The sequence below is a fragment of the Neltuma alba genome, unplaced genomic scaffold (assembly GCF_004799145.2).
Source record: "Neltuma alba isolate B1F8T4 unplaced genomic scaffold, ASM479914v2 tig00003113_pilon, whole genome shotgun sequence".
NCBI lineage: Eukaryota > Viridiplantae > Streptophyta > Magnoliopsida > Fabales > Fabaceae > Neltuma > Neltuma alba.
In genome coordinates this window covers 13,136-25,761 of record NW_021633145.1, presented here as the reverse complement: position 1 = coordinate 25,761, position 12,626 = coordinate 13,136, and the positions used below count along the sequence as shown (strand labels likewise).

General features: G+C 33.4%; 1 protein-coding gene across 1 annotated transcript; it reads right to left on the bottom strand.

Annotated features, from left to right (window-relative positions):
* Positions 1-400: 400 nt before the first annotated feature.
* Positions 401-9,492, bottom strand: LOC114740325 (subtilisin-like protease Glyma18g48580). The gene is made up of 14 exons (XM_028928454.1): positions 9,412-9,492; positions 8,975-9,325; positions 8,690-8,883; positions 8,094-8,157; positions 7,902-7,997; positions 7,710-7,792; positions 5,440-5,501; positions 4,654-4,780; positions 2,375-2,924; positions 2,103-2,197; positions 1,732-1,998; positions 1,523-1,637; positions 1,215-1,428; positions 401-1,118 (listed from the first exon to the last, which is right to left on the bottom strand). The coding sequence occupies exons 1-14, from the start codon at positions 9,490-9,492 to the stop codon at positions 559-561; spliced, it is 2,859 nt and encodes a 952-aa protein (XP_028784287.1). The 3' UTR covers positions 401-558.
* Positions 9,493-12,626: the final 3,134 nt, after the last annotated feature.

Sequence of the window (12,626 nt, the reverse complement as noted above, 5' to 3'; positions counted from 1 at the left end):
AGAATTTAACCAGATATATCATTTGGTTTACTTTGCCTTTATATTTGGATTTGAATGGTATAAATTACTAGGTCAAATAGCCGGTCATTACGGATCTTATTTGCATCTCAAATAATGATTGCCAAGAATAACGAGTTAAGTGGATAGTGAGGCTTGTTTCTTTGCTCTCACCAAATCTTGTGCAGGAGGATGATTGATCTATTTCTCAATAAGATTATTTTCAAAGTTGCCTTTTATATGGGCTAATATGTGCTTTATGTACTTCAAAATAAGTGGACAGTATCATTTTTCTGCAGATGAAAGACCAACACATGATTCAACAAAACGGGGGCAAAATGGAAACCCAATAGGATTCAAATAGAAGAAAGTAGAAACCAAAGCAGTAAATCAGAAGTTGAAGTTGCTTGGGAGGACCTAGCGGGTTTATTTTCTGGTAGGAACCGTCATTTTTAAATTATAACATAGTTCAGCATATCCACACATCTGAAAACAGTCACTCTAACACTACCTCTCACTATCTGATTAACACACAACACACTGGATTGGTAACATTGAAATCTACAGAGCCATTTTTGCATGTTGAGGGATTACTATAGGACTTCTAACTTTGTGCTTGCCATCTGTCCATGTCAACTCTCCAAATGAAGGCTCTGAAGTTTTGGCTGAACGTGTTGCTTGAAAAATAACCTGATAGCTCTTCTTTTGGTTTGTCCCCTGAAATGTCAAAGTTGTTGGAAGAACAACAACTTCAACTCCTGCTGGGGCTTTGACATTTACAGTATACGTACTTGGAGGCCCAACATTTGTTACTGTGCGAGTAACATTTATAGGTTTCACACTCAGAAAAGGCAATGTGATAGAAGGGTAGTTGAAATCTTCTAGTCTGTAAGACCTTGGACATTTGTATGGCTTATTATTATTAATGGATTCAACTATTCTTTCCTCATAAGCTGAAGCACATAACATGTTTAGGTAATCAGAAGCCTTCAAATCATAAACAAGTCCAGGGTCCATTGCAAGGTTAGGTTTTATGTGTCCTGAACCATAATGAAATGGAGTTGCTACTTCATCATCATTTTCATCTAGAATTGGCCCATTGGCGTTATCCTGGGTGGTTGCTGGATGAGCATAGATTTTAGAAATGCTTCAATTAGTAAGGAAACAAAAGAAGGAAACTGTAAACACATAATAATAGCACTTAATGTATGTCATACCTGTGGTCATAATTGCTGATTTGATAGCAGCTGGACTCCATGTAGGATGGCGATTTTTGAGAAGGCCAGCAATGCCGGCAACATGAGGACATGCCATGGAGGTTCCTGATAGAATGTTATAGTCAAAGCGACCTACATCTAAATCTAGGTTGGTGGGACTTGCCCCTGATGAATAAGCGGCAATTATATCCTGACCTGGTGCAGTTACATCAGGCTAAAATTGGGAAAAAAAATTTGTTAGGAATCTTAGAAACTCTGGAACCATGTAGTTGATTTAGGGAAAATTAGATTGTTTGAGAAGGGATAACCTTGAGGATTGACGGCAGAATCAAGTTGGGTCCCCTGGATGAGAATGCTGAAACTTTTGGAGCTGGCTTTACTGGGATAAATGTTTTTGCGTTATTCAAGAATGCAGTAAGGTTCCTACAATGTATGTGTGAATTTAACCCTGTTATCACAAATAATTTCAGAAGAATTTCAAAAGGATTAGTAAATGAGAAAGATGTATAATAATTACTTGACGTCAAAAGGATTTTTGTCCTGCTGGGATATATTTTTATTCTTTTTTGGAGGTTGATATGTTGGAACATTGGAAGTATCTATAACTTGAGCATCAGCTGTAGCTGTATTCAATTCCTTATCATTCTGCAAAATCATTTTCAAAGCACCTGCACGCTTTGCCTCTTGTCCCTTGTCCACAGGCCTTAGGCTCCTTCCTCTCCGGCATACCAATATACTGCCTCTTACTTTGTTTGGATCAAGTGTTCCAGGTTTGCAATGATCCCTGCAATAGGAGCCAAAATGTTTTTACTCATACTGACATATAAACATATGATAGTTCAACACAAACTCAAAAATCTATTCAAGAATGGGTAATTTTGTTCTTACGCATCGTCAAATGTCACATTAGGAAGCCTAGCATTACCAGCAATTAGCACAGGAACTAACTGTCGTGATGTTGAGTTTGTGGCAAGACTGGTCCCCTGATTGTCCAAGTTATTAGAAACAATCAATCAAAAGCATAATATCACATTGGTGTATTGTTCTCTTGTTGAGAAATGAGCTGAACTGTTAATAGCTTATTAACATTGCTGCTTCTCTCTCTCTCTCTCTATATATATATATATGCTGATATTGATATTGATTTTATAGGCGAATACCTTCATGCGTTGGCCATTACTGAGAGTAATATTATTACTGAAGTCTCTGTCAATGGAGCCAGAAGCAATAGTGAAGATCCAAGGTGCCACATTGGATACAGTTTGAAGCTCAGGTCCATCGTTACCAGCAGAGGCAACAACTAGAACCCCTCTTGAAACTGCATGAAAGGATCCAATGGAGATCCCATTGGTCAACATGTCGTTGACATTTGGGACGGCGCTGCGGCCGATCGAAACAGAGAGCACATCGACACCATCATGGATAGCTTCATCAAAAGCTTTAATCAAGTCTTCATCAGTGCACTCTTCAGAATTACCACGGCCCCAGCATACTTTGTACACTGCAAGTCGGGCTTTTGGAGATCCTCCTTTTGCAGTGCCGTTGCCATTTCGGAGAACGCTGACATCTCTCACAAAGTCGCCGCCGGCCGTTGACAAAGTATGCGTTCCATGGCCAACAGTGTCACGGGCACTGATTCCAGTTGATGAGCTAAGGGGTCCGTTTTTTGTTTCGTAGCCTTGAAAGAAGGTTTTTGCTCCTATTATCTTCCTGTTTCATCGTGTTACATAGAACGTGAGCATATATGTGGATATAGAGATTTTCTTCTTATTTAATTTTGGAATTTGTGTCTATAAATAAGTTAATGGGTGGTATTTTAATTGGAGAAAATTAAATTGAACAATAGTGAAATGTTTGTGACTTGTGTTGGAGGAATTTTGATTTTTTTAATAATTTTTGTAAAATTGAAAGAAATTAAAATAATTTAAAAGTAACGGCAGAAAATTTTTTTGGCCGAAAAAGTAACGACAGAAATTTTAAATGTGAAAAAATTGGCTTACCGCATGTGTGCCTAAATTAAAATAAATAACAATAAAAAATGATAAGAATAGTGTTTTTTTAACCATGAAATTATAACAATAGTAACTAACCATAATTGAGTCATATAAAATAAATTTGATTGACTTGACAGTGATTGAAACTCATGTAAAATGGTTGTATCAACACACACAAGAACAATTAGGGTTGGCATATACGGTTTTTATATTTATTGTACATTGAACCAACATGAGTTGCTTTTAGTGGGAGAGGCTTTGATTACTTGAACACTAAGTTTCGAATTTGAGTTTATATATATTCATATTTGAGCCTGATACTGTTTGAATCTGATTTAGTCAGATAATGATATAAAAAATTGTAGATCTGGACTATAATTTTGATATATATAATCTAAGATGATTTGGTGATGGAGATGGCTCTAAAGAGACACACATGATGGGAGGTAAAATTGAAAATTTCATAGAATATGAGGGGCTAAAATTAATATTGAAATTGTTTTTACAAACAAAATAAAGAAACGTCTAAAAATAGTTGGAAGTCGTGAGCCCATGGCAGCCCATGTGATCCCCATTGAGACGAACCAATCGTGGATCGTCCAATTCTTCCTTACTTCCTCTATGTCATGTACTCTTCCAATCCTTAATATAAGACTTATTTAATTAATTTTATTAGATTAAGAAAGTTAGGTAAGTTAGTTAATTATAAGAAATGTGACACGTTTTTCTTAAAACACTATAATTATTTTTCTTAATATCATCTCTTCATCTTCTAGTTGATTATGGTTGAGGGAGTATCCATAGGGGTAATTTAGAGAAAATTGATAAATATGAGAAATGGGTCTTATATTTAGGACCAAAATCAACTCAATAATTAGGTCATATATTAAAGACCGGGGGAATATTATATTTAAACATATATATACTTCTCCGATTCTTAATATAAGATATATTTAATTAATTTGATTAGATTAAGAAAGTTAAATAAGTTAATTAATTATCAGAAATATAACATGTTTTTTCTAAAACACCGTAATCATCTTTTTTAATATTCGCCCTCTTTCTTCTACTTGATTATGGTTGAGGGAGTATCTATAGAGGTAATTTAGGAAAAACTGATAAATATAAAAAATAAGTCTTATATTTAGAATCAAAATCAACTCAACAATTAGATTTTATATCAAGAATTAGATGAGTGTATATATTTTATTCTTTTGTTCTGGGAGGTAAGGTAGATACATTACATTTCGATATATTTGATAGATGGTGAGACATCGATATCGCAGTTTCTTGCACACACTGCCATATCACAGGTTCTTAGTCACCAGCTATTGACGAATTGTCCGTTTCCTTGTCGCTATAATTTTGGTAATGAAATTAATAAGGTTTTTAAAGCAAGCATTCAAATTAAATTAGCAAAATAAATAAATAAATAAAAATGGAACCTGTTGCAAAGAGTTCTGTTTGCAATGCCAGACAAACTGAACAGCTCACATTTGGATCCGCCGCGCCACTTCCTTGGTATTGGTCTGTATCCATTGTCTCGGAAGCTTCTCGATTCTGGCCAAACACCTGTCGAGGCAAATTTGGAAACTTATTAACTTTATCTCAAACTGTATAATTTTTTTTTTTGAATTTTACCTTGATTTAAAAATATACAAAACAAATACTACATTAACCTGAGTCTTCTTCTATTAAATTAAAATAAAATTATATTTAAAAAATTAATTAATACTCCTTTCAGTCTTTTATATATGTATGCACAACAACTAATTAAAAATTACGTAAATCAAAATGTTAATTCAAATTAGTTAAAAGTAATAAATATATAAGAAATATAATTTTTTTTTTTAAAAATACCTTTATTCATGAAGATGGTGAGTGAGGGACAGAATAAGTGAGGAAAGAGTGAGAGATACTAAATGGGATTTGTTAGGCATAAAAATAAAAAAAGCGTATTAAATTTTCAAACAAACAAAAATATTGCTTACGAGGGTGTTTATATTAGCTTTTTAAAAGTGACTTTACAGGTAAACATGCGCGAGGATATAAGAGGAATTTTATCTAATACTGTTCTCAGGTTGCCAACCAACTCCTGCACATAAGATCCATTCTATATATAGAATGGGAATACAACACAAATTAACTCACATTTGCTCTAATAGGACAATCAAAAGCTTATGGCAGAATATATACAGACATTAATTGATATATAGAAGGAATTATATTACCAGTATCAATGCTGCCAATGATGACATTCTGACCAAAATTATTGCATCCTAGTAGTGAAATCCTAGATTATTGTTGGGATGAATGAGTCGTGTTCGTATTATATACACTTCATATATAGATCGTGTAGCTTTGTTCTCTCCTCCAACTCAGATAGGCCAAGTCATTTTAAATAGGTCAAGTCAATTTTCTCATAATTTTAGTTTGAAATATAAATACCATTAATCATGGGGGTTTAGATTGTAAAGAAGACGAACCAATAATATTAAAATTTCTGCTAATTAACAAGAGATTGGTGTGTTCCAAAACGAAATTTCTGCTAAAAAGAATACCTGTATGCAAACATATTATATATATATATATATATATATATAACTTGTGTCCATAGTATTAAATACTCATTTTTCATAAATATCCTTATTTATCATTAACTCCTTGTTTTTTAGAAGCAATAAGCAAAGAATGAATTATTACTACTTATTAATTAATAAACTAGGAAAAAAATCAATTCGAAGGACTAGCTTAACCAATTTTTTTCATGTGTGATGCTCATAATTATAACTTAAATTTATGTTTAGGATTAAAATTTATAATATGCAATGTGGTTCACAAGTCAAACGTGATGACTAATGTATCAAATTTTATGAGTCCACCTAGTTTGAACGACAAGAAGAAATATGGATGCTTTGGAAAAATAAAATTTGATAAAACAATATTGTTATTTTTTTATTTGATTTAAAAGGTTCTTGTTAAACATGATGTTTCAAAAGTATTTAATACAATCTTCATATAAATTAATCAACATGTGGTTGTTGGAAAGTGACACTTAATATTCTATTTCAAATGTAACCAAGAAAATGGTGGCCAGTGATTTTACTTTTGATTCCTATGCTTCGTTATTCTATTTGTCACCATAATAATTCCAATGCATTCTTCATGCAATGGTAGAAAACAGGCTTATTGGGCTTATCTTCTTTTAGATTTGTGTATACTATTTTATTTGAAAATTTAAGTGAAATGTTTTCTTAGAAATAGGAAAATTGAGAAAAATTTCTTTTTAAAAATTTTATAGGTGATAATGTTGAGTAGGACCTGATAAATTTTCATACTAATTGAATCTCAACAGTCTAAATTTAATATGGATAGCTGAGATTTATTTTTTGTATATTTTTTTTAAAAAATTTCTTTTAATAGATAGATAATCTAAAATAAATGTAATTTTTTAATTAAAAATTATTAGTTAAAAATTTTAAATCCAAACCATTACAAAATGCTATAAGTATCGAAACTGGTTCCCAAAATGCTTGTACTTTGGTTAAATATATTCATTATCCGTTAAATAGGATTAAAAATTCGCCTTATGAAATAAAAATACCTATAAAATATGCATTAGATATTAGATCATTCTTAAAAGAAATGAGACCTATACACGTGACCTATGCATCATTTATTTTGGTTTCGCGAAAAGCTGCTTCTTTCACGAGGGAATCATAATCTATTATATTACAACTCGGGAGAATCTTATGATTATTTTTATTAGATTTTATATTTCGTTAAGATTGATTATTTTTTTGGTTATGCCAACCAATTTTCCATATTAGTCCAGAGCAATGAATTTTTTTTGTAAATTATACTAATTTTCACTAATTTAAGTATTAGACCATGTGAGTGTGCAACATTCATAAAATAAGGGTAGGCTTTTTTAAAATATTTATTATGAGAGTCAAATTTAAATCTTTGTTGTGTTGACGTAAATTAACTGCAAAAAGAAATTAGAAAAGGGGGGTTGGAATGTGCGTAGTGATCTTGTCATGGAAGATAAGAGCTGAATCTTTAATTTTTTTTTAATTATAGAAATCACTACTACAATGAAAACTTTTTACTTCTGTTTTGCATGACTTTTTACTTCTGTTTTGCAGGGGACATGAAAAGAAGGGACATAAATTTACGTCTGTTTTGGTGTAAAACAGAGATTAAAAGTATGATTTTTTATTTCTTTTTCCTAAAACAGACGTGAATGTGCTCCTTTTTTTTTAAAAAATTCAATTCGCATGTACCGCTTCCCCTACAACCACAAATAACCATAATAGCCACTTTTCAGCAAGTTGAATAGAATGAACCAGTCAATATTTTCAGCCAAGACATATCATCATCACAACTTCATTAATATATTGACACATTAACTAACTAGTCAAAAAAGAAGAACAAATTGCAAAAGTAATTGATAACCTATAATCTCTATAAACATAAACTTGATCAATCCCTAGACCACCATTCTTGAAGCAGTTGCTGTGCCAAAAGGTCTCGGATGAAGTCAATATCATCAACAGTATATGAGCAGTCATTATCAAAAATCTATAAATTGACAAATGAACAAATTTAAACATATAAAGAAAATAAAATAAATAACAATTCAATTTTAAAATTCAACAACTATTACAAAACTAAAATTATATTTACTTACCTCATCAAATTTTGTAGTACATCCACTCTCAATAATTTCAAACATATAACGAATAATGTAATATCCACACTTTGTTGACCCTCGTTGCTTAGCACACTGCAAATCACAAGGAAATGATAATCTAAATTCATATATAAAATAACTGCCATCAATGAAAGAACTTCAATTCAAAGTATTCACGCTAGGATAGACCCAAGTTGTTGGGCCATTTTTGCCAGAACGCTTCCCACCAGTTATATAATAAGTCTTTAAAGCCCTATAAGCAAATGAAAACACAAGTTAAATAATTTATAGTAAAAACAAAATTATTGATCTACATTAAGGTACTTACGTGTTGAAAACGCCCCTCATCTCAGTGCTTGGACGATGTCCCAAGGGATCAAACCAGTAGATGACATTGTCGATAGGACAAGAAACACACAAACTCTAATGATGATTGCATCTTAGAATAAGACTTATACATCATTGGATATCACAATAATTCTTAGCAATTTAAGTATGTATAAATAAATATAGTTAAGCTACTTGCCCTTCAATAATTGGTGCCAAATAACAAGGTAATTTAGTGTCTCCAATCATATTGCCCACATATTTGATTCTCCTATTTAGTGGGTTGTACTTCTTCTGGACACTTGCGGGGCATAAATATCCATACAAATATTCTCTTCTCCATTGATGACATGCATTTGTTATGGAAAAAGCTATCATTGAATTGAAATAAGGTAACTATTAGTATGTGCAAAGTAAGAAATTAGAAGTTTAAGTTAGAAATGAAAAATTAAACTTACATGATTGCTAATTGAAGCCATGCTATGTCCAACTCCTTCAAAGATAAGAATTCCCTGATATCTTTGTTGTCAAGTCTAAAGAAATATGATTTTTCTTTCCCCACAATCCCTACAGGCATCTTTATGTTGACCTTGTTAATTGTTTTATATTCCTCATATAATTGTGCCAAGCAGGGATATCTATCAACATCTTTCTGGTCCCAATGAAATATCAAATAAACATAATAAGTATTATAAGTATTATGTTAAAAAAAATTCACACAATACAGCATGACATTTTCTTGCCATCATAGGTATTATCTTCTCATCAACAAGGTGTCTAGGCCAAAGAATGAAAGTTCCAATTGCCTGACCTAACTTCACAACTCCAGTAGTCGGGAATGGCACATCCGCTCCTGTCTCTCCCTCTCGAACAGTCGTAACTGTTACCCTCACTTGGTCCTCTTGAATTTGTTGGTGATGGACGGTGCTCCCTTGATTGTAGAGGAGAGCGTCAGCAACAACACGCATCCTTGGGACCTCTAAACGAAGACAACAAGGTTGTCCAAAGTCCAGCATGGGACTACTAGGATCATGCTCTCCCAATGCCCCCGGTGGATTACAACTGTCTTTAGTGCTAGGAAAGACGGGGGAATCCTAAATGAGAGAAATGCAAGTATTAAATTAAATAAGAAAAACGTTGGTAAAACTCAATATCAATTTAAATGAAATTGATTACAAACCTGAGGTGTGCATTGTTGTTGAACTGTCCCAAGTTGCATGCTAGAGACCATAGATTTCATCTCATCATGAAGCTCAACCATAAGCTCTTGTCGAAGTGCGTAACTGGGCCTCAATCTTGACCTCTAGCTCAGATTGGAGCTCATCACGAAGTTGGTCTCGAAGTTTAGCTATCATCTCATCGGTGGGTTGACTTTGTAGGGAAGCTCGTGAAGTTTGTCCAAAATATTAGGTAAGACCAATTGTCCTCCCTTCTCCTCTAACACGTCCGGGGTGATCAGGCTTCCCAATCGCGGTCGCTAAAATGTCCATCCTTCCACTCGGACTAAATGAACCTTCACTACTTTGCTCTTCAAGTATCTCCTATGACATTTTAAGTATGATAAAAAATTAATGACAAAGTATAAGGACTATTACCATAAGTTAAAGTTATTTGAATTATAGAACTTACAATTTTTTAGCAATCTCAGCAACTGCTGGATTAATATACTGACCCTTCTTCATCCTTGCTTCCTTCCATTTTCTATGACGTGGAGGAGGAGGTGGAGTCTGAACAACGATGCTAGGATCAGATTTTGTAGCTTCCTGCATCACCTTCAAGTCATTCTGCATGATCCTCTCCTCAAGCATCTTGTAACCTCCATGAGATAAATAGTGCGGATATAAATTTTTAGCTTGCCTTTCTTTATTCATCGCACTTAATTCCTGTGGAAAAAAAAACAAAGTAAATTGAGTAAGTGAAGTAAATTAAATCAAAGTTAAATGTTTTATAAGGCAACGTACCTGAAATTTAGGATCATGCCATGATGCCACAAACCTCCCCCAATCATCTGGATCAAGGAAGGAGTATTTTTCACACGGATCATCATCTTTCTTAGGCTCTCGCACATACTGGCTCGTGAGTGTGTGCTTGAAATCTTTCCAGCGCTGACGAACTTGCTACAACAAATGCTTTTTCATTTGCTTAGTACGAGGGATGTCATACGTTTGTTGCAAAAAATATATATATATGCTTGAGTTAAAGATATAAGTTATAACTATATTTACAAAAAAATAAATCAAATAATATTAGAAAGTGACATACCAAAATATATTCCCAAATCCTATCCTTCGTTTCCTTAGAAATCGACTTCCAATTAGGCCATAGAATGTTAACTTTGCTTCAGGCAACAGAGCCTATATAGTTAATGAATCTGTCCTTCTCTTCACCAATTGGATTCATATTGACATCAAAATCCACATGCCTCTTCTGAATACGACCATGACGTACTGCTAACTTTGGTAGCCTTGTACTACCTCTACCCTTCCTTCCGGCTCATTGACATCATTGCTGCCACAATCCTCCTCTATATCTCTATCACAATCCTCCTCCATATTTCTATTAGAATCGTCTTCCATGTGCCTGTTGAAAAACCAAAATTAGATAAATAAGTAAATTATAATAAAATGCATTAACATAAATAATATTAAGTACCTTGTAATGAAATAAATGAAAGAAAATAACATAAGGTACATTGCAAAATTACATTACTTAATCTAAATTTATGCATTGTCCCATATCCCTTCACAATGATCATCTCTTGCAGCATATTCATCATTATCTACCAATTCTACTTCACTTGGTCTAGGCGGATTTGAAGCAAAAGGTGGTGTCTCATCAAGATTCATAGTTGGATCATTGTCCTTCTGCTTTTTACTTTAAAGGACAATAGACAATTTTTATTCGCTGGATCAGTAACATAAAATACTTGTTTTGCCTGGCTTGCTAAAATGAAGGGCTCATATGTATAACTAACCCTTTCAAGATCAACTAATTTAAATCCAAATTGTTGATCTATTTCAATATCATTGTTGTTGACCCATTTACATTTGAAGACAGAAATCTTGAAATTGGTGTAGTTTACCTCCCATATCTCTTCAATAACTCCATAATAACCATAATGCCAATTTGGGGTTTTTATCTTTCGAACTTGAAAAATGCATCGCTTCAGCAACCACCATTACCCCACTATTCTGTACAGTACTTTTGTCATCTTGAGCTTTTGTGTAGAAGGAATATCCATTTATGCTGTATCCACTCCAAGTGATAACTTCAAAACAAAGACCCCAAGCTAACCATTTTATTGTATCAGACACATTGGCCTCTCTCAAAACTTTTTCATTGAACCATATTATAAATGTTTTGTTATGCTCATTAGCTATTTGCATATCACTTTTCTTTGGATATTTTTCTTTTAAACTTTTTTGTGATCATCTAAATATGACTGCACTTCTTCCATATTATTCAATATGTATAAGTGCGCTTGTAACACTTCTTCACGACCCATACTCTTTACCTTCAGCCCCCTTATTCCTTTACTTGTACCCTTTTCATGCCGAGATGGTGTCTTAGCTATAGATAGATATGTTTTGCAAAATTCCATAGCCTCTTCCGCTACATACCTTTCAACAATTGATGCTTCAGTTGATAAGGATTCTTGGAATAATCTTTTAAAACTTTCATGTATATCTCAAATGGATACATCCATCTTAGAAAAACAGGGCCGCAAAGCTTTATCTCCCTTACTAAATGAATGATCAAATGCACCATGATATCAAAAAATGTTGGAGGAAAGTGCATTTCTAGTTGAGACAAAATAACATAACCCTCATTTTCCAATTCATCCAATTTCTCTATGTCAATGATTTGCTACAAATAGCATTGAAGAAGATACATAATCTAGTTATAGTGCTCATCACATCATCTCTCATTGTGCCTCAAATAGCCACTAGTAATAATTGTTGCATCAGTACATGATAATCATGAGACTTCATTCCCACTAACTTCAAATCATGCATTGAGACAAGCCTTTTCACATTAGAAGAATACTCCTGGGGCACCTTGATGTCATGCAAACACCAACACAAGCTTGTCTTTTCGACTTTAGACAATGTGTGGGCCACAGGTTCCATATAAGCCCGCTTACCACCTTCTTTCAATTGTGGATGTAAACGCTCTCGTATTCCCATTTCAGCCAGATCAAGTCTTGCGTTAATTCGGTCTTTAGTTTTTCCAGGTATATGCAAAAGAGTACCGATAAGACTATCACACACATTTTTTTCACATGCATCACATCAAGACTGCGCCAATATGGAAGATCAAAGAAAATAGACCTCTTCTTTCATATGTTTTTCTCACTTGCAGCCTTTTGAGTCTTACCAAAGATGACATTGATTC

Bases quoted from the DNA above. Each gene is read 5' to 3' on its own strand.
- LOC114740325 (XM_028928454.1), bottom strand. From the start codon at position 9,492: ATGGTTGAGCTTCATGATGAGATGAAATCTATGGTCTCTAGCATGCAA. The intron at 8,158-8,689 runs GTAAGTTTAATT...ATTTGCTTATAG, and splicing joins TGGCTTCAATTAGCAATCAT to GGCTTTAAAGACTTATTATA. The intron at 1,119-1,214 runs GTATGACATACA...ATGCTCATCCAG, and splicing joins ATCAGCAATTATGACCACAG to CAACCACCCAGGATAACGCC.